We start from the raw sequence: 18,419 nt of genomic DNA on the forward strand, positions 1-18,419 counted from the left end.
GAATAATCGCCACTCGAAAGCCAGCCTTTTTTTGCGTTATAATGCCTTGAGACTCTTTATTCAATCTTACACTTGTTGGTGAGATATAACTTCATAAAACAAGAATGATATTATTGGGGAGAAGTGATGCAATTGTACAGAATGAGAGGAGTGCCAGTGCTTGAATGAGGTTAGTGTGTTGGACAATCACAACAACCTTGTGGGCACGAGAGGCCACGCTTGGAGCTCTTCTCATGAATGAATGAACAATGAACAACCAACAACTGTGACGCGCGTCCTGCCTGTCCGGCGAGATGGCACGTATTTAGGATGGTAATGACGCTTTGAGATACGCGCATTGTGAGGTTTCGACGTTGAGGGGCAGCCAAGCATGTGCTACTGTGTTTGTTTATGGGCGGGTTTAAGTACGCATGAGGAAAAATTAAGGGGTCAAGATGCTTAAAGGGAAAAGAAAAAGGAAAATGAAATGAATCATGTTTCAGATTGGTAAAATTGACATTTTTCTCCATGAAAAAGATAAAACCGCAAAATTAAATTTTAAGCAAGGAAAGATCAACCAAATTACTCACTTATTTAGTTACTCACAGTATTCCTACCTTTCTTTGATCCCTAAAATATTACATATTTTCTAAAACCAAAGTATACTTAAATCTTGCTCACTATTATAGTAGTACAGCCTTAGTTTCATAATAGTGTTTTCTTCCTAATTATTGTATGTAATTTTCTATACTTTGAAAACTAACACACATAATATTTTAGATGTCATTGTCAACTTGATACATTTTCACCATCATTACATTACAAAGTATTATCTTGTGTAGCTGTCCAAAGCATTTTGACTGGAAGGGTAGTCATATTGGATTGATGGCAAAGAAAAACGGGGGTTGATTTCTGTCACTGTCATTTTCAATGAATGAATTAAAAAAAAACTCCCTTTTGTATTCCCCCACTCATTTTGCAACTCCATTACTTTTTACCCTTTTATATTTTATTCATGACACATTTTTGTCCCCCTCAATTACACTCACTTTAAAAAGGGAATGTTTGAATGTACAACTGTCAATGTTAATGGCAGTAATATATATTGTGTCGATTAAAGTGTAAGTGTTAATATCCAACTACATTTTCTATAGGCCATTTATGTTTCGGTCAAGGGAATTTTTCTTTCTACAAGAATTACACATTAAATCAGCACAATAAAAGTATTTAAACAATAAAAACATTGAACATCAACAATGTCAATTATCCCAATTATCACATTTGCATCCCTGTGGTATTATGAACAGAACTAATGAAACTGAGCACATATTTGAAGACTTTAGTCATAACCTTTAACTTTTCGCTATCATAGTAAAAGAATCAGCTGTTCACTGGATTTCCTTTTCCTCTCCTTCCACACAGAACTCGCTCTCTGAGGTCATCAACAAGTTGCAGGCCTCCACAGCCCACTTTGTGGAGTGCATACGCCCCAACGCCACGGGTCGGCCCGACATTTTCGACAGCCCCCGTGTCGCCGCCCAACTGCGGCACGTCGGCGTTCTTGACATGGTGCGCGCCATTCGTTATGGCTACCCCATGCGCTTGTCCTTTCCCGGGTTCCTCAGCAGGTCAGTGTTAGCCTAAATAAATGGGGAAGGGGGGGTGGGGGTTATTTTTACACGACCACAGGTGTTTCTTGAAGAAACCGTGGTCCATGAAACTGGACAACCATGTAATAGTGACACCCCAAAAGTGTTATCATTCACTTCTATTGATTTTCAACTCGTAGATGCTAAAATATTTCATTGGTTGTTGTTATTTTTAACACACAAAATACGTAATACCTAATTATATTACTTAATACTACACGAGTAAAGTGTTAACTCTTTTAGTGTTTTCAGTGATAATTATTTCCCCATAAAAAAAGCTTGTTGTGCCCCAAAATAAACAGGAATTAACCCAAAATATACAGGCAGTATTCCAAAATGTACAGGCAGTGACCGAGGAAAAAAGAAGTGACCCAAAATCTACAGGGAATAATCCACATGTATGTACTCCAAAATGAACATGAAGTGTCCAAAGATGAACAAGAAGTGAATTGAAAATGACCCAAACGGTCAACAACAATAATTTACCAATGAAGGGACCTAAAAAATACTCTAAGACAACAACATTGGGAAAATGAAAGCTCTGTAGGAAGCTAGTTATCCTGAAAAAATTCAGATATTTACCACTTCTGATATGTTAGTGGCGGCAAGTGGACGTGAAACGAGAAAAAGATTCCAATTTTCAGGCAAGTCAAGCGTGGCAAAAGTATGTAAACTCAAAAGTAGTATTTATTTGAAGAAAACATCTTTACTTTTGCAATCATAACAGCAAATAAAAGAACCTAAACAGGACAGAACACAGAAGCGAGATACAACATGGATGACCAACTAACCAATACGACCCAAACACAAAATACAAAACAAGGCGGGTAATACTAAGAATAGAACTAAACCAAAAAAAAAAAAAAAAAAACCAGGACTGCTTCATCATTAAAGCTTCAAGCTTAAGGGTTAAAAGGTGGAAGCAAGAAAAATTGTAGTCGTAGACTGTGAGGCGGCAGTGCTAATAGTCTGCTGTGATAAATTGGTAGTACATTACAAGGGTACTTTTGGAAAATATGTGGGGTCTCTGCACCCACAAAGTTTGTTGATGATTTCGTGTTTAAGGGATAGCTCAGCAAGCATCAGTATCCAGAAGTCGCGGCAACCCTCTTTACAGTTGGTGGAAGTACATAATGACCTGGAATAGGTTCACTTTCAGAGGATGATGGGAGTCCATTGCAGCTAATGAATGCAACTATCACATTTCTCATGTCAGCGTGACACCGGCACACTAAGCCGTCTGTGAATTGTGTGTGAGGTCTCCGCGTCCCACTATTTCAATTTGACTTTATTACTACACCTCTGCCGCTTTTCCTCACGGTAGTTTTCTTCTTTTACTCTTTTTTGGGCTTTTTGTTACTCTCTCTCTCATCCTCTGTCATTGTCTGGTTTGGAAATTGAAGGGATTAACATGGACATTCCTGCCACATGATAAAAGAGGACAAAGCTGAACACATGACTAGCAAAAAGTTTCCACTACCCCACACATTACATTCCCCTACTTTTACTGCAGTGATGCAAGACTTTAGATTGTGACTATAATAGGGAATAAAAAGGTAGGTTGTTGATTTTGGAGTGTGATGAAATAGCTAACTTTTAATGATCATCTGTCAGTGCCATTGATGGAAATTCGTCTCATCCATTTTGACTGGGAGAGTCTGCCTGTCACCCCAAACTCATTCGTTCATTTTCTGAACTGCTGATTCTTATAAGGGTCGCTGGGGTTGCTGGAGCCTATCCCAGCCAACTTTGCATTTTTCACCAACTTAACACAATCAATATATTGTTAATATGCAGTCTATCTCTATTGCATGTATTTGTTTTGGAAGGATTCCAGGTAAAAGATCAAGACTTATTATGTCTTTTTTTATGTTTTTGGGAGATATTTTGGTCCATGAAACAAAAAAAAGTGTAGGGTAGGCTGGTTAAAACCTCTAAATTGCCCCCCCTGGGAATTAGTGTGAGCTTGAATGGTTGACCGTCTCCAATGTGCTCTTTGATTGGCTGGCCATCAATTCAGGATGTCCCCGCTATGTGCCCATATTTGACTGGTACGAGCTTCAGCGCCCCCAGGACCCTAAATGAATGAATCAATGACAAAATCATGAACATGTTGCTGGTGATTTTCCTTCTTGGGATCCCACAAAATGGATCAGCCTGGATCTTGCCACAGGCCGCTAGTTTGACACCCTTGTCCTAGAGCCTGTATTAAGGGAATTGCATTAGCGTCCCAGCAACTGTAGATTTATGAGGAAATCTATTTCACCGTTGCTTTTATTTGCCTTTTATGAAACGCTCTGTTTTGTGGCTAGATTTATTTCCTGACAGTTGCACGAGGTCAAATACTGTCTGCATTTTTTTTTGTCGCTCGTGTAAATCCCGGCTGTGTCTGCATTTCTTCACGAAGTACTTCAGACAACTCCATCACACAATGAGTGGGTAGTGACAAGCGGGCCCCGCTTGCTGCCGACTGCCGGATAAACAAGCATTATGTAGCTCGATTAGCGTAGTATCGTCGGACTGCTGGGATTTTAGTGAACAGAAAGGCTGCAAAAGTTGAGAAAAGGACACAAAAGTGCTTTAAAAGCATTTGATGGTTTTGTGTTTGAAATGAATTTGGAGGCAAGATTTAGTTGGACGGCAAATTGTTCAACTCTTATCAAAGACATTTCTACTGCGGAAAAAAAAAGCCCCTTGGGTCACGTAAGAGTCTGTAGGGACTGTCTGTAGTTTTCTTATCCCCATCGAGAGGTTCATGGGTTTATACAGTTCTTTTGTATTTTATGGGACCCGGGGGCGGGGTGCTGTCTGTCGAACTGGTATTTCCATACAGAAAGCGGGTTAGCTAGAGTTCAAGCGCAAATCAAGCACCCTCACTTGCTCGCTTGCGATTGACAGCATGAGTGATTCACGTTCACAGACATCTGCTGCTTATATTTGCTACGTTTGATGTGTGTGTGACATCATCATCTCTGCATCGACCACCAGGATTACATAGTTGGACCCAATACGGCTGACAGATGCACACATTTCATGTTATGCTTCTTTTAATCAATCAATTAATATGTTAGGGTTTGGTCTAGACCTTTTGGTTAGTCTGTAGCCTGAATGTCTCATTCATGATAGTACAGTATTCCTTCTAACATTGGAGGGATTAAGGTTGTCAAAAGCAACGAAAAGTAACTGAGCATTGATTGTGAAATGCTGTATCAAAATGCGATATGTGATTGCAAAAGTATGGATTTATATTTATTTAGTTGTTTTTGGATTCCCCAAAAAGTTTTTTAAAATGAATCTTTGGATGGTTTAGTCGCAATTATTTTAGATTAATTGTGCGTCTGTATTTCTCCAAGATCCTTCTGTTAGAAATGTATAAATTATAAAAAGTTTTACCACTTGAACAATTATGATAGTAGTTTTGACTGAAAGTGTTGCCTAGTTGAAAGCCCCTTACATTCTACTTCACTTCTGTGTACATGGTCTTGTCTGTGTTCAAGACACATTTTGAAGGTCTTGATCTAATTGTGAACTAAGGACATAGTTAGACAAGCACTGTTTGGTCTGGACTAAACCCAAAAAGTTGGTGGCGTGCACCTTTTGAGTTGACGTGATTACAAACCAGTGAGCTCTGGTGTGGAGCAAACAGTCAGATCGAACCCTTGCGAGGGAGATGGTCTCAAATTCATGCAAACTCTGGGCTAGTTTGCTATTTATGGATAGTTTGCTCCCTGGATTCAAGCCAGTCCTGGAATCCTACGTTTTTTCTTTTTGCATTTTACTGGCTTCCATAGCCAGAGGCATTATGGCATATGTTGTTTGTTTAACATCACAGATCCTTTATTTCTTACTTCTCTATTTTATGGTGTTACCCTACCCAGACAATGTTTGCACATGCGTGGGTTTGTTAAGTCCCAGGACTCTCGTGGGAATTGCAATGTGAAAAGGAACTGCAACAAACCAAAAAGGCTCCATTGTATTTTGGTCCAGGTCAAAAAGGGCAAACTGGATTTTCCTGGTGTGAATACACCCATCGTCATTTTGTTTCAATCTTGGTCTTGACTCCCAAAACTCTTCTTTCACATAATCTCATCTATTTCAAGCAAGTTTCAGTCCTGAGCAAATGATTACCGATAGTAATACCAAAAGATAACAAATTGACTGCCATGGGTGATCATTTACTGCAATGTTCTCCCAGTTTAACTGGATTGGATGTGTTTTTCAGTCTATGGTATACACAATCATTCAATGATAGCCTTCCAAGTTCAGTTGATCATTTTTAGCAACCCAAAAAAGTCTGGTGCGAATAGGTTGTTGAGTGAAGAGGGTCAACATTCAGTAGGTCATTATCTTGACGTTGAGCGGATGGACTGCTAATGTAGCCTTTAGAAATCCCTCGATTTATTGGTCTGCATTCCCCCAAAACAAATGTGTACTGTTACACAATGTGTTGAGTGGAGCCCTTATCCAAATGCTTCTTTAATATTCACATTTTCTGGGACCACAGCCATGACACGTGTTTGTAATGAAACAAGTCTCTGTGCAGAGATAAACTGATGTCTCAATCCCAGACGAAAACAGAAAAAAAAAATCACACTATTATCATAATCCAGTTGACCATTCATAGCCACAGTTGCCCTGGGCAACTCTAGCAAGAACAGATGCTGTTTTTCTAGTTTTTGACCCTAAATGACCTTTGAACCTATTGTTTCTCTATTTTCTTCTTGGAGTTTTTTTTCCTCTGATGTTTTGCTCTGTTTGTGTTCTTCTCAGATACAAAGATCTAGTTGTGCCGACGCTGGGCAACAAGAAGAAATTGTCCTCGGAAGAGAAGTGCCGCTGTGTGTTGGAGATGACCAAACTTCAGGGATGGCAGGTGTGCGCCCCCGTTTTTTTTCTTGCGATCACGAACAAAAGATTTTGCCAAATGACTTAATCCCCTGACCCCCTCCTTCTGTTTGTCAAAGATTCCTTGGAATCTTGGTCAACACGTTCCAGCTGTCCTAGCTCATCATCATTCTTCCCACATAACACACGCACGCACACATTAACAGAAAACTCCACACCCTCCCCCCGGAACCACACACCCTGCCTCTTCTCGGTCCTGTCTGCCAGACTGCTGTTGTGTCTGAGTGACTGACCTCAAGAGGTCACATCAGCTGCAGACTCGCTCCTCCACAAAGTTGGCCTTTCAATCTTTTGCAACTTAGGTGTCAAGCCCCAAAGCCCAGGCGCCAAATTCGGCCTGCTGCATCAATTTATGGGGCCCGTGATTATAAATCATTTGCGTCATTTTCACTGACGTCATGTTTCCCAGTAAAATAAAATTCTACTGAAATTTCTGTAGTCTTTCCTTCATTAGCTGTCATTGACGTCCAATCATTTTTGACTCTCAAAAGCGATCGGACATCCAGCACTAGTACTGAAAACTTAGCCATCTCAATCAGTTGTCCCAATTAAAATCAATTGGACAGCTGTTGTTATTTTGATCAGGCACTGAGTTAATGAATGGTGGAGGACTACATAAAAATAAACAAAAATTTCATTTTTTTTCCCCTCTAAAAATGTAAAAATGTTAACAAACAAAATATAAGAACAAAATTAAGACAATTACTGCTGTTGTTGTTTCCTTTTTGGTTTTATTAATAAGAACATTAAGTAATAAATAAAAATGGGAATATTCACCATGTCCCTTTTTTTAAAATAAAAATACAGTAAATAAATTAAAATATATTTTAAATATGTACATTCATTCATTATTTTTTCATATCTATTATCCTCACAAGGATCACAGGGGTGCTGGAGCCTATCCCAGCCAACTGTTGTCCCAACCTTTTACATTTAAAATGTCACAAAATCCTTTCATTACAAGTAAAACATTTAAAAAGCTAAGATATTTTATAACTTCTCCAAAAGAAGTCCAATAATGTCTCTAATCAATTCATCAGATCCAACATCAAATAGTTGTCAATTCCTTTTTTAAATTGATCAGTTTACAATTCAGGTATACATTTTGGCAGCCATTATTAGAAAAGATGTCATGCCCCCCCCCCCCCCCCCCCCCCCAAAGGAAACATAAGTACCATGTAGCCCATGATGAAGATGAGTTTGACACCCCTGTTCTACAAGTAGCAGCTGGAACAATGTCACTCACCCTTTCAACCCCCTCTTAAGCAAAACACAGACTCCTTCTACCCCCTTTGTTTTTAAATACAGCAATTCGATGCTGTGTCAACATTGCACACTAACTCGCCTCATATGTTATCACTCTGCCAGGTTGGCAGTGTCTCTACACAGCAATTATTTGGTCTTCAGCATCATTGTTTCTTCAAACACACAACTTGTTTTTTGTTTATCTATTTTTTAGATGGGCACCAGTAAAGTGTTTCTTAAATACTGGCAGGCAGACCAGCTCAACGACCGCTGCTACCAACTGCGTAAAAAGATAATCACCTGTCAGAAAGGTACATTTTTATAAAAGTTGGTAACTTCAAAAATGGAATGCATTCATTCCATCACTAAACTCCAGAAAGGCTACATTCATTCTGTAAAGCGTGATGCCCGATTTATGTTTTTTAGTTATTTTTTGTTAATTCTGATTTTATTGTGTAACCTTGACATTGCAAAAACAAAAAAAACACAGAATGCATCCTTTCTTTTTTATCAAAATTAAACGGGCAATTTAATTTAAATTCCATTTAAAATGCAGGCCGTGATGCCCAATTCAGATATTTTTTGTCAAAATGGAATTTTTATGTCTAGTTGTTCATTTTGCAAAGAAATATGGGAGTGCTTGCTTGACTATAATGTTTGTCACCAACTGGGTAGTATTTTTGAGAATTTTATACTACCTGAGCCAACGTTTACTTAACCTGATAGCGTCATGTGTGGTGTCAAGAAGTAAAACATATTTCCTGCTCATTACCCCTTAATACTGTATTTTCTGGACAATAAGTCACACTTTTGTTCATAGGGGATGGTTAAACATTCATTCATTCACTGTCCGCCCTTCTAGTTCATATGGAATGGACTTGTATTAGTGGCAATCTCATTTAAAAATGGATGTTTGGATCCTACTTGGGTGGATGTCTATCATTGTAAAGGGTGCAGAAAGAGTTAAATAGGCCATTCTGTTTGTTTAGGAAATTTCAGCTGTGGCCTTGTGACGTAAATCTACCTTATTATTGTACCACCACATTTTCAGGCAGCTATAGTAAACTGTTCTTTCAAAAAACGACTGGATATGACAAGAAATGATTCTGCAGATTGAGAGTTTTGGTCTGTTTAAATCTATTTTTCTTGCTTCCAGTAATGCGGGGTTGGCTGGTCCGGCAACGTATGAGACATCGGCTGTCATTGCAGCCCAAGGACGGGGGTAGCATGCAGCGCTTCCTACAGGGGGCCGAGGATATGGGGCTGCACACCTACGACCGCCTGGTCATCCAGAACGCGTCCGATATCGCACGGGAAAGTGACCGACTGCGTTGCCACACCCTCTTAGGGAGTAGCCCCCCACTTGGGGAGAGGCCTGAACCAGTTGGAAAAGAGGAGGAGCAACCAACTAAAAGGTGAGTTGGTTTATCGATGAGGTCTTACATCTTTTTTGTTTTTTATTTGTTTTTTTTTATTTAATTGAAATGATTGACTGCAATTGATTGCATTAAAAGTGTAAATCATTTAGAGTGAGAGGCCGTAACTGGAGTGGTATTTTTGTTTTAATTCAGTTTAATTAATACATTTATTTGAAGAAAAAAAACATTTTAAAGACGTAAATATTCAATTTCTTAAAATTTTATATTAAACAATTGATGGTTTGACTTGGCATGTGCACAAAATTCTCGGGGCCACCTGTTTGTCACGAGCGCTCTTGAGAAATCCAAATGATAATAATGACGTTTTCTGTTTGAATAATACAAAATCTGAAGGCTTTTCTGAAGGCTAATTGAGGGCAAATTTACAAATATACACTTTGACTCAAAAGCCACAACACTAGGTACACCTGCATAATCTGGTGAGGTCTGATAAAATAACTCTCTTCAGGAACATTTATGTCATGTTTTATGTATACTAATTTATTTTTCAACAATATCCTACTGACCTTAAAGTGTCCTTGTGCGTTTAACATCTGTTGCCAGGCAAAAACAAAATTTCAGGAGGGCGCAAAGTAGGCTAACAATGAAATATGCAAATAATGGTACGAAGAATGAATTCATTGAGAAACTAGAAAATGCATTTTTTGGGCAAATTTATTTAGGGGTACTTTTTTCTGCTCACCAGTAACATTTTCCTAATTCCCATTGTTTGGATGGACTCGGAATGGAATTATCATTCTATATCATATTAAGTTGAAGTATCGTAATAATAATTTATTATCTTATAAAACAAATCGGATTAAAATAAATGTTATATTTGGATTGGGAATTATGTGACTGATACAACTACTAGGATAAGGAGAGTATGGAAATTTTATTTTATTCCGCTTTTGGAAATTAATATTGAATTTTTTTTTGGCAGAAAGGCAAATGCAACTGAAAGCCAGCATTGCTGTATCACATTTTTTGGGGGGGGACGTTGGCACAGTTTAAATTGTTGTAGGTTATGCAAATAAAATAAGAATGTATGTGTATATATATGGCTTTTGTGCATAGGCTTTTTGCTTTACAAATAATCACTCCATGTGATTGAATTCAACTAAATGTACTTCATTTCTCTTCAGGTATTTAAAATTCCTTCCCTCATCACTTGCGCATATAGCCCCCACATGCTCATTCAACCCCCCGAGGACCACTGCATGCAATCATAGGAGGGACAGATGGCTCACTGAGATTAGCGTAGGATATATCAAACTGGATATGATCAAATTACTGCAGGGAGATTAGATAGAAAGCATAATCTCTTGTCTCTTTATCCTCCAATTGGCCTCCTTAGCTCATATTTGTGGTGTGACAGTTGATGTGTGACTGGACCTCAAATAAAAGGCTTTAGTAGTGATGCTTCAAGTAAAACGACAGAAAATTGGCTGACTGGCTTATTTTTTTCAACAAAAAAAGAGAAACAAATCAAGTTAAAATACATTCAAATACATTTAATAGAATAAATTTGAGGATCAGTGGTCTGGAAAATGATATAAATATGTATATATATATGTGTATTTTTAATAAATAATGTATTCTAATAAAAAAATACTGCCAATGGCCTTCAATGGCTGCCACTTATAATGAATGAAATGCCAATAAAGCTTTTTTAACAGTACTAAAATGGATATAGGTCATTTTAATGAATGTCCGCCTTGTAACTAGTAATATGCCAAAAATTATAGTGTGGTCATTGTGAAATAAGCTAAATTTCATCAGTCACCATTAAATTCAACTGATTCAATACTGCTATAATCATGAGTTTTCTCTGGAATTTTTGTAGGATTATTGAAAAAGTCGGAAAAGTCCACGAGGTATATCTGAACGGGGGAATCCGAGCCATTCGCCACTTTCGATCCAGCTCAGTACCCCTACCCCTGTCTGTGGAGAAGACGCCACTTAAACCAACACCACCGCAAGGCACTCACACCAATGTGGAAAACGGCACCAGTTGCGCAGCTTTCTCTCCTCGAAAGCAACCTCCCCCAAAACCAAAAAGGGACCCAAACACACGCCTCAGTGCATCGTATGATGTGGTTAGCGCCGGCTTGGTGATGGCAGTCAAAGAGAGCCCCACTCCAGAAGGCTACGCTTCACCAGCTGGGAGTCCCCCGAAATCCCAGCTGTCCCCAACAGACCCCGCAGGTACGTGTTCTCTTTTTTTAAAGAGTTGACAGTTGGTTGCCAGTATGTGTCATTTGCTCTCGCCATCAACCATCGACATTAAAATCCTCTAAAACTAGAAATAGAATTGATTGCTAATCATTTTTTAAAGGGCAGAAAGAGCACATGGTGATGTGATGTTGAAATGACTCCAATGTTTGTTTAGGCTCCAAGCCCCGCCCTCACAGCGATGACTATACAACCATGAGAAAAGTGCCCCCACCCAAACCAAAACGCAGTCCCAACACCAAGCTGACGGGCTCCTTCGAGGATATCAATGCCGTAGCACCTCTCCTCCACCAGCTCCGCCCCGCCGATGCCAAAAAGGCATTGTTGTCCCGTGGCAAAATTAAGAAGGCAGCTTCCCTGGATGCCCCGCAGGGTTTAGCACTAAGTCTCCACCAGGGCCAAGATGAAGAGGACATCTACATCGAAATGGTGGGCACCCGAAGCCTTCAGGAGCCACCCGACAGCCCGGAAGAATCCGAATCGGAAGCCGTCTACGAAGAGATGTCCTTCTTCCCTCCCGATGACGCCGCTCCCCTCCCAACGAAATCCACCAAGCGCAAAGCCCTCAATTTGGGCCTGGTCACGCCCGTCATGTTTCCCCCCCAGAGGGAAGAGTGTAAGCAGCTGACATCGGCGATGTTGGCATCTTTGGACATCGCTCACCCCCACAAAGTGCCGATGGGTGGCATTTCCAGGAGTTTATCTGGAAAAGACGGCAGTTGTGGCATTCCGGCTCCCTTTCCCAACTTGCTCCCGCATCGACCACCTCTCCTAGTGTTCCCGCCGTCCCCTGTCACCTGCTCCCCTGCTTCAGACGAATCTCCGCTTACTCCTTTGGAAGTCAAAAAGCTGCCAGTCTTTGAGACGAATCTCAACTACACTGCAACTCCAGACAGCCCGTTGTCACCTCAATATGTACGCCAGAGGGCCGACTCCTCGCCAAGCCTCACGGTCCTCATGCCGGATAAGAAGGGTACCCCCCCACTCACTCCACCGCTTCCTCTTTCAGCGACCGGTGTCCCTCCTCCTCCATACCGACCACCTTCCCATTTTACTTTCCCACCAGAAGCCAGTTTCCTTGCCCTGACCCGAACGGCCTCTGTAACCAGCACTCAGTCCGACTCCTCCAAGACTTTACCTCACCAAAGGCCAAGCGCGGAGCCTCTAGGAAAGCCACCGCCTTATTCCCCAGGGAAGATGTCTCGACCTGAACCTCGCCGAGCTCACTCCTGCTCTTCTTCGCCCCTGCTCTTCAACCCGGCCAACGGAAGACCCCTCACCAGCCCCTTGGATGAGCTCAACACCCTATTCAGCACTGGACGCAGCCTGCTGAGGAAGTCTTCGACGGGGCGCAAAATGCGAGATGGAGGTTTGTCTCACAAAATGCACATGTATGGTGATGCAGTGGTACATCTAACATTACCACAGTCAAAAAAAGATATAATTAACAAACTCAGTTTTTTCAAACTGCAAACACTTCTTTATCTCATGGTGTGTGCCATAGTTTATGGCAATCAAGTTGACAAGGAGACTTCCAGTCAAGTGACATCGATGGCAGTGAAATGTGATCACTCAATGTCAGCTATCTCCGTTTAAAGTGATGCGTATCACTGTCAATTGCAGTGAATGATTTAAAATGTAATATATTTTTACACAGCAGAAGGATGAAATCAGCCCCAGGACTCAAGGACTATCGCCATCAATGGCTCTGCAAGAGTTCAAACCTATGACATAAAAATTAAAATTCTGCCAATAAGTCGCAGTGGAAGCCACAGCGTTGGCGTTTTTAAGGTTTAAAATCAGGCTTTGTTTTTTCAACGACACTTTAAAGAAATTTGTAAGTCATTCACGGTTTCATTTTATATTTTTGTCCATTTTCATTTGCAAATACTATAGTGCAAATGGCCCCTTTGTGTTGTGATAATTACTATTCTCCTCCCAGTTTATGGACTTTTTATTGGACTGTTTGCCCACCCAATCTAATTGGCTTTCGCTTTAAACCCTGCCTTTGTTGACTGTGCTTCCTTCAGTAATAGCTAGTGTTTGCTGCTTTATAGACTTTGCAAGATCGTTTTGTTACCATTTTTATTTATATATATATAAATATATGTATATGTATACATATATATATAAATATATGTATATGTATACATATATATATATAAATATATGTATATGTATATATATATATATATATATATATATATATATATATATATATATATATATATATATATATATATATATATATATATATATATATATATATATTATACATATATATTTTTGTTATTTTTTTTTCTATTTTTTTATGTTCATATATGTATGTATTACAGAATTAACCCAACAATATACTTTAGGGATTTTTGAGGAATGCATCTGAACTCCCAACAAAACAGGGGGAAGGAAGAGGATTGTTACTTGTTACAACACAACATTGCCGAAGGTAATAGCCTGGCACCCAATAAATCAACTGAAGACTTAGATCATAAACTTGTTACAGTAAATACAACACAAAACGGACATGCACTGAGGCAGATGCATGACAGAACATGTTGAGAAACAACAAAGCAGAGGTTAACGTACCATCACCCCACGACACTGATGTACATCTGCTCGATGGCTTCTCTGGCGCCTTGCTGTGTAGTCCATGCAAAGATGCCAAAAAATGAAAAATTAGCCTCATTTAGCGGTTTCTGTTAATAGTTCCAAGCAACAGGTGAGGATCAAACGATTAGTGCCAGCTCCCCAGTTATATTTATTGGACTTTTCTAAATGGCAGCTAATGAGTCATTGAAGGCAACTAACATTTTTTTATGAAGACATGTCGGTCTAAGAAGCTGTAAAAATGTTTTTGTATTTTACAGTGAGTTGTTGTTACCATGTTAAAACGACATAGTTTCATGTGTAAATGTTTTTTCCTGTTTTAAAATCACTTTTAATTCAATACCCAAAATGCACTCAATCATAATGCCAAAAACAAAAAAACATGACTGATCATGTTTCAATACCATTGATGCTGTCACTTCTCCTTGTCAAAATGGATTACAAATCTTGGGCCTTCAATAGTAGCCAATGAGTTGTAGTTTAAAGGGTTAAAATCAAATTCATGAAGTTCATTTGCTGGCCTTGAAGTAAAATCCTGAGTCTGCACTGAAACCAAGTCAAGACCAAGTTTTTGGGAAACCCCAATTGACACAAGTAAAACTGGTTTTGATAGTTCAAGCATCCATTATTTAATGGAATTCTGACCAGATCTAAAGTTTCATTTTAAATTCTAATTCACGAGTAACATTTTCGCAAAGTAAAAACTATTAACAGTAGTCGTAAAGTACACAACACTAACTGACTGACACATGACTTTAAGTACTTCTTGACTCACTAAAATCCAGTAAATGGGTTTTCAAAATTGTCAACTTTTTCAATTTTGTCATATAGGCCAATTTGGTCATATATATATAGTTATTCTTGCACTTTGCTTTATGTCAGAATAGACTTGAAATCGTCCAAATGCTGGACATCTCGTGGATTTTTTTATATTTATATTATTTTAATCAAGTTTCAATCAACTCTAATCAAGTGAAAAAAAACTGTCCTCTCATGCTGTTTTCATCCAAGTGGCTGTTTCCTGGAGGAGTATTAGCTGTAGCAGGGTTAATAATACATGAGCTGTGGAATGATGAGGATGCCTATCAAATATTTAACAGCTCACTCATGTTCTACAGAAGCCAATGTGACGGGCCAAGAGCAGTGCGCAGGGAGACCCTCGACAGTTATCTAAGAGATTCTAGAAATTGCATTCAAGCGACAGACCACGTCGCCCTTCCCGTCATAGGCCCAACGTAGTTTCTCACCCGAAGGTAGCCGCTGTCACGCTGCTGTGATGCGTTCAGGAGGCTTGAAGACCTTATAAGAGGTGGAATGGGAGCACTCGCCCCAACATATTGGCCTGACGTGACGTTCCGGATTTCTTTCCCGGGTCAGCACGCGCTCTTACGCAGGCAAAAAGCTGGCGTGATGGAAACTCTGTTTGTGACAGGGGAAGCTGGCACTTAAGGGGGAGGGGTGGCGGGGATCACAACCTTGCTGTTATTTTGAGTAGACCGAGCAAAGCGGCCCACTTAGATCTGAGAGTGGCGGGATGCCAGCAGGCTTAACAGGAAGCTCCACTTCCGTTCCCTCTCGCCGTTAAGCGGCTCAGCGTGATACCTGACGCTAGGGGCGGGGCCAGAGGTTACGCTCGCTATCCCAGACATCCCTGCGAGGAGCAGCTGCCTCTCTCATCCTTGGGGAATGAGCAAACCAGTGGGAGAGGGCAGGTGGTCTTGATAGGCCACAGGAAATCACTGTCATGAGACTTCCCGTCGCCACCCTTGCCAGGCAGCGTTCCGGATGCTGGCCATCGAACGCGACACCCGATTTTCGTCACTGTCGTGATGTTGTGATCCGATGTGACTCATTTCTTTTCACGTACACCGACTCGCCGTCGCTACCTGCGTGGCCTGATAACATGTGGCGGCTCATTGGGAGGGAGCGTCAGTGGAAAGTGGTGGGTTTATATTTAGGTTCACTGAAACCATGCCTAGGATGGACGCATAGATGGAAGGATGGGAGGGGAGATGGAGGAAGACAGTTGACAACTTCACACTCACTCTAGTCCGCACGTATTAAGTCTCAGACAATTACTCACTCAACATGAAAGCATGTGAGCCTGCAAGACAGGTTGCCAGGTTGGGTCGAGTCACCCTCTCTCAGCCCAGACAGCTGGTTGACTGCTATATTATTCTCAATAAAATGATATGGAACACATGGATTTATAGACAAAGGCACAAATATCTTAAATGAATGTTGTGTCATTAGAAATGTTATTGGGAATGAACCAAGTCTTGTAATTACATTGCTCTTTTTGTGCCAATTATGTGATTCTTTGAATTGAAATGAGTTTGTTACTAGTCGACAGAATTGGACGTCTGTTGCCATTAATAGCTGTGAAACATCATTCTTTTTTCAGGGATTGTTTTAGCTGATTTCCTTAGTAGTTATTGAATTTAAACTGGATTTTAGAGAGGAAACTAGAAAGATTTTAGATACTAATTATTTCACATGGTGATAGCATCTGACTGTAAAACTTTACACCTGAAACTGGTCTTGATTCAAGACCATTTCTGAAGATATTCGTATAGTTTCAGACTTAATTCCAAACTTGGTGTTGGTTTTGCATTGGTCTTGTTCTTGATCTTGACTTTATCTTAGTACCTCCTGATTACTAGCAACTCTTGGCCATGGTCTTGACCACAACAAGTTTAGTGGTATGGTAGTACATGTGTTTCTACAGATTTCACGTAATCCAAATACTAAGCAAACTACCGTCATTGACCGAACTCATAAATCTTATTAACTTCACAAACAAACAAAGACCTTTACATGAAAATGTGTTTTTTTTCCATACAGGTCATAACCACAATATCAATTTACCTGGCCGGGAAGATTGTGGCTCCGCCCTATCATCCCCGTTGCTGCAGCTACAAGACAAGAATGCCAACAATCATTCTGTTCACCCGTTAAATCAAGCCCCTGTTGAGAATGGCAACCAAATATCTAATGGTATCTTACATTTTTTCACGTTTCCGGTTTTTCTTCTTTTATCATAAGATAACAACTTGCCTGTAGCAAGATTGCACAAGTCAATTTGTTGACCTGATTTCATTCTTTTCAGGTTCACTAGAGGATGACGGTCATGTCAAGTCAAACATGACCACATCCTCTCTACACAGGCACATGGATAGCCACCATACGCAGGTAAAACACAAGCACTCTTTAGCTAGTCACAAGTACAGATTATGATTTAGAAGTGTAATTTTTTTTATTCATGACAATTTGGGTAATATATATTTTCAATGACTATAACTTCATAAGTCCCCAAAAGAAAGGCTCTTACCTATTTCATGTTGTTTGTTTATTTTTTATTTTTTTCAACAGCATGACCACTTTAGAGTGCTGCAAATATATGCATTATATAATTTTAAAGGCACATCTTTCTAAGGACTTTAAAATACTTAAGTATATTAGACGAAAAACTACATTTTGTCTGATATATGTTACATTCTTTCAATTTTATATTGGGTTTGTTGCATTGCCTGAAAATATGTCAGAGAAATAATCTGTAATTCTGGCAGTTATTTCTTTATTTATTGTTTGTTTATTAGGTTGGCCATTGAATCTAATTGAATTGAATGTGCTTATTGCCATTATACAAGTATAATGAGATAAAGAATAAAATAAAACATAATTAGCATTTAACATAAATAAGTAGTATAAGTAAATAATTATAATAAATTAAATTTAATGCTATGCTGATGTGATCTTAAAAGGGTATTAAAATGTCTTAAATTTCACCTAATGAAACCTGTAGGAACCCTGAAATAGACAGTGCCAGAAAATAAGGGGGGTGTAATAAAAATTATTATATATTATAATTATTAGTCAACAACAGTAAGTAGTCAACATAGAAGTATTCGACATGAATAAGTAGTCGGATACAAAATGTGACCAAATTGGTTAGCAGCCTATGGAGTTTTTCATTAAATTAAATTTAATGTAATACTCTGCTATGTCATCCTAACAGGGTATTAAAACGTCTTATATTTCACCTAATGAAACCTGAACGACCCCTGAAATAGGCAGTGGCTGCAGATGAGTGGTTATTAATAAAAATCACTCAAAATTATATGACTAAAGTCAAAAGTGTCCAGAAACATGTTTACAACAACAACTCTGTTAGATATTACTGTTTTGGATAGCAACAAAGTTAAAAAAAGGGTTCTGCAGCTAACTCTGGAACTGCCATAATTACCACACATACTGTAACAAGCTCCACTACATTCTACTTTATTTTTACACGGGTATGTACATTTACAAACAGCATACATATTCATCATATTCTCAATTTCAATTCTTCATCTGTTTTTGTTATTGTTGACATTTTGTG

The 18,419-nt window shown here is 39.3% G+C and overlaps 1 protein-coding gene and 1 long non-coding RNA gene across 7 annotated transcripts in view; one reads left to right on the forward strand and one right to left on the reverse strand.

The window, feature by feature from the left end:
- The window catches only part of myo16 (myosin XVI), an 81,035-nt gene that overhangs the window by 56,550 nt on the left and 6,066 nt on the right, over positions 1-18,419 (forward strand). For 5 of the 6 annotated variants that reach the window (XR_013327789.1, XM_077727466.1, XM_077727464.1 and 2 more), the window contains 8 exons: positions 1,402-1,607; positions 6,399-6,501; positions 7,993-8,089; positions 8,935-9,193; positions 11,043-11,404; positions 11,589-12,800; positions 16,883-17,035; positions 17,148-17,230. Coding sequence is in view for 5 of the 6 variants with exons in the window: in XM_077727466.1 (XP_077583592.1) it covers positions 1,402-1,607; positions 6,399-6,501; positions 7,993-8,089; positions 8,935-9,193; positions 11,043-11,404; positions 11,589-12,800; positions 16,883-17,035; positions 17,148-17,230 (2,475 nt within the window). In the remaining variant the exon portion in view is untranslated. The remainder of the gene's footprint in view (positions 1-1,401; positions 1,608-6,398; positions 6,502-7,992; positions 8,090-8,934; positions 9,194-11,042; positions 11,405-11,588; positions 12,801-16,882; positions 17,036-17,147; positions 17,231-18,419) is intronic. The other variant, XM_077727467.1, reaches the window with a different exon arrangement.
- LOC144203891 (uncharacterized) lies at positions 30-15,453 on the reverse strand. Its single transcript, XR_013327790.1, has 3 exons — positions 15,286-15,453; positions 14,018-14,070; positions 30-1,619 (listed from the first exon to the last, which is right to left on the reverse strand). It is a non-coding gene; the product is annotated as an uncharacterized LOC144203891 (long non-coding RNA).

The sequence above is a fragment of the Stigmatopora nigra genome, chromosome 11 (genome assembly GCF_051989575.1).
Source record: "Stigmatopora nigra isolate UIUO_SnigA chromosome 11, RoL_Snig_1.1, whole genome shotgun sequence".
NCBI lineage: Eukaryota > Metazoa > Chordata > Actinopteri > Syngnathiformes > Syngnathidae > Stigmatopora > Stigmatopora nigra.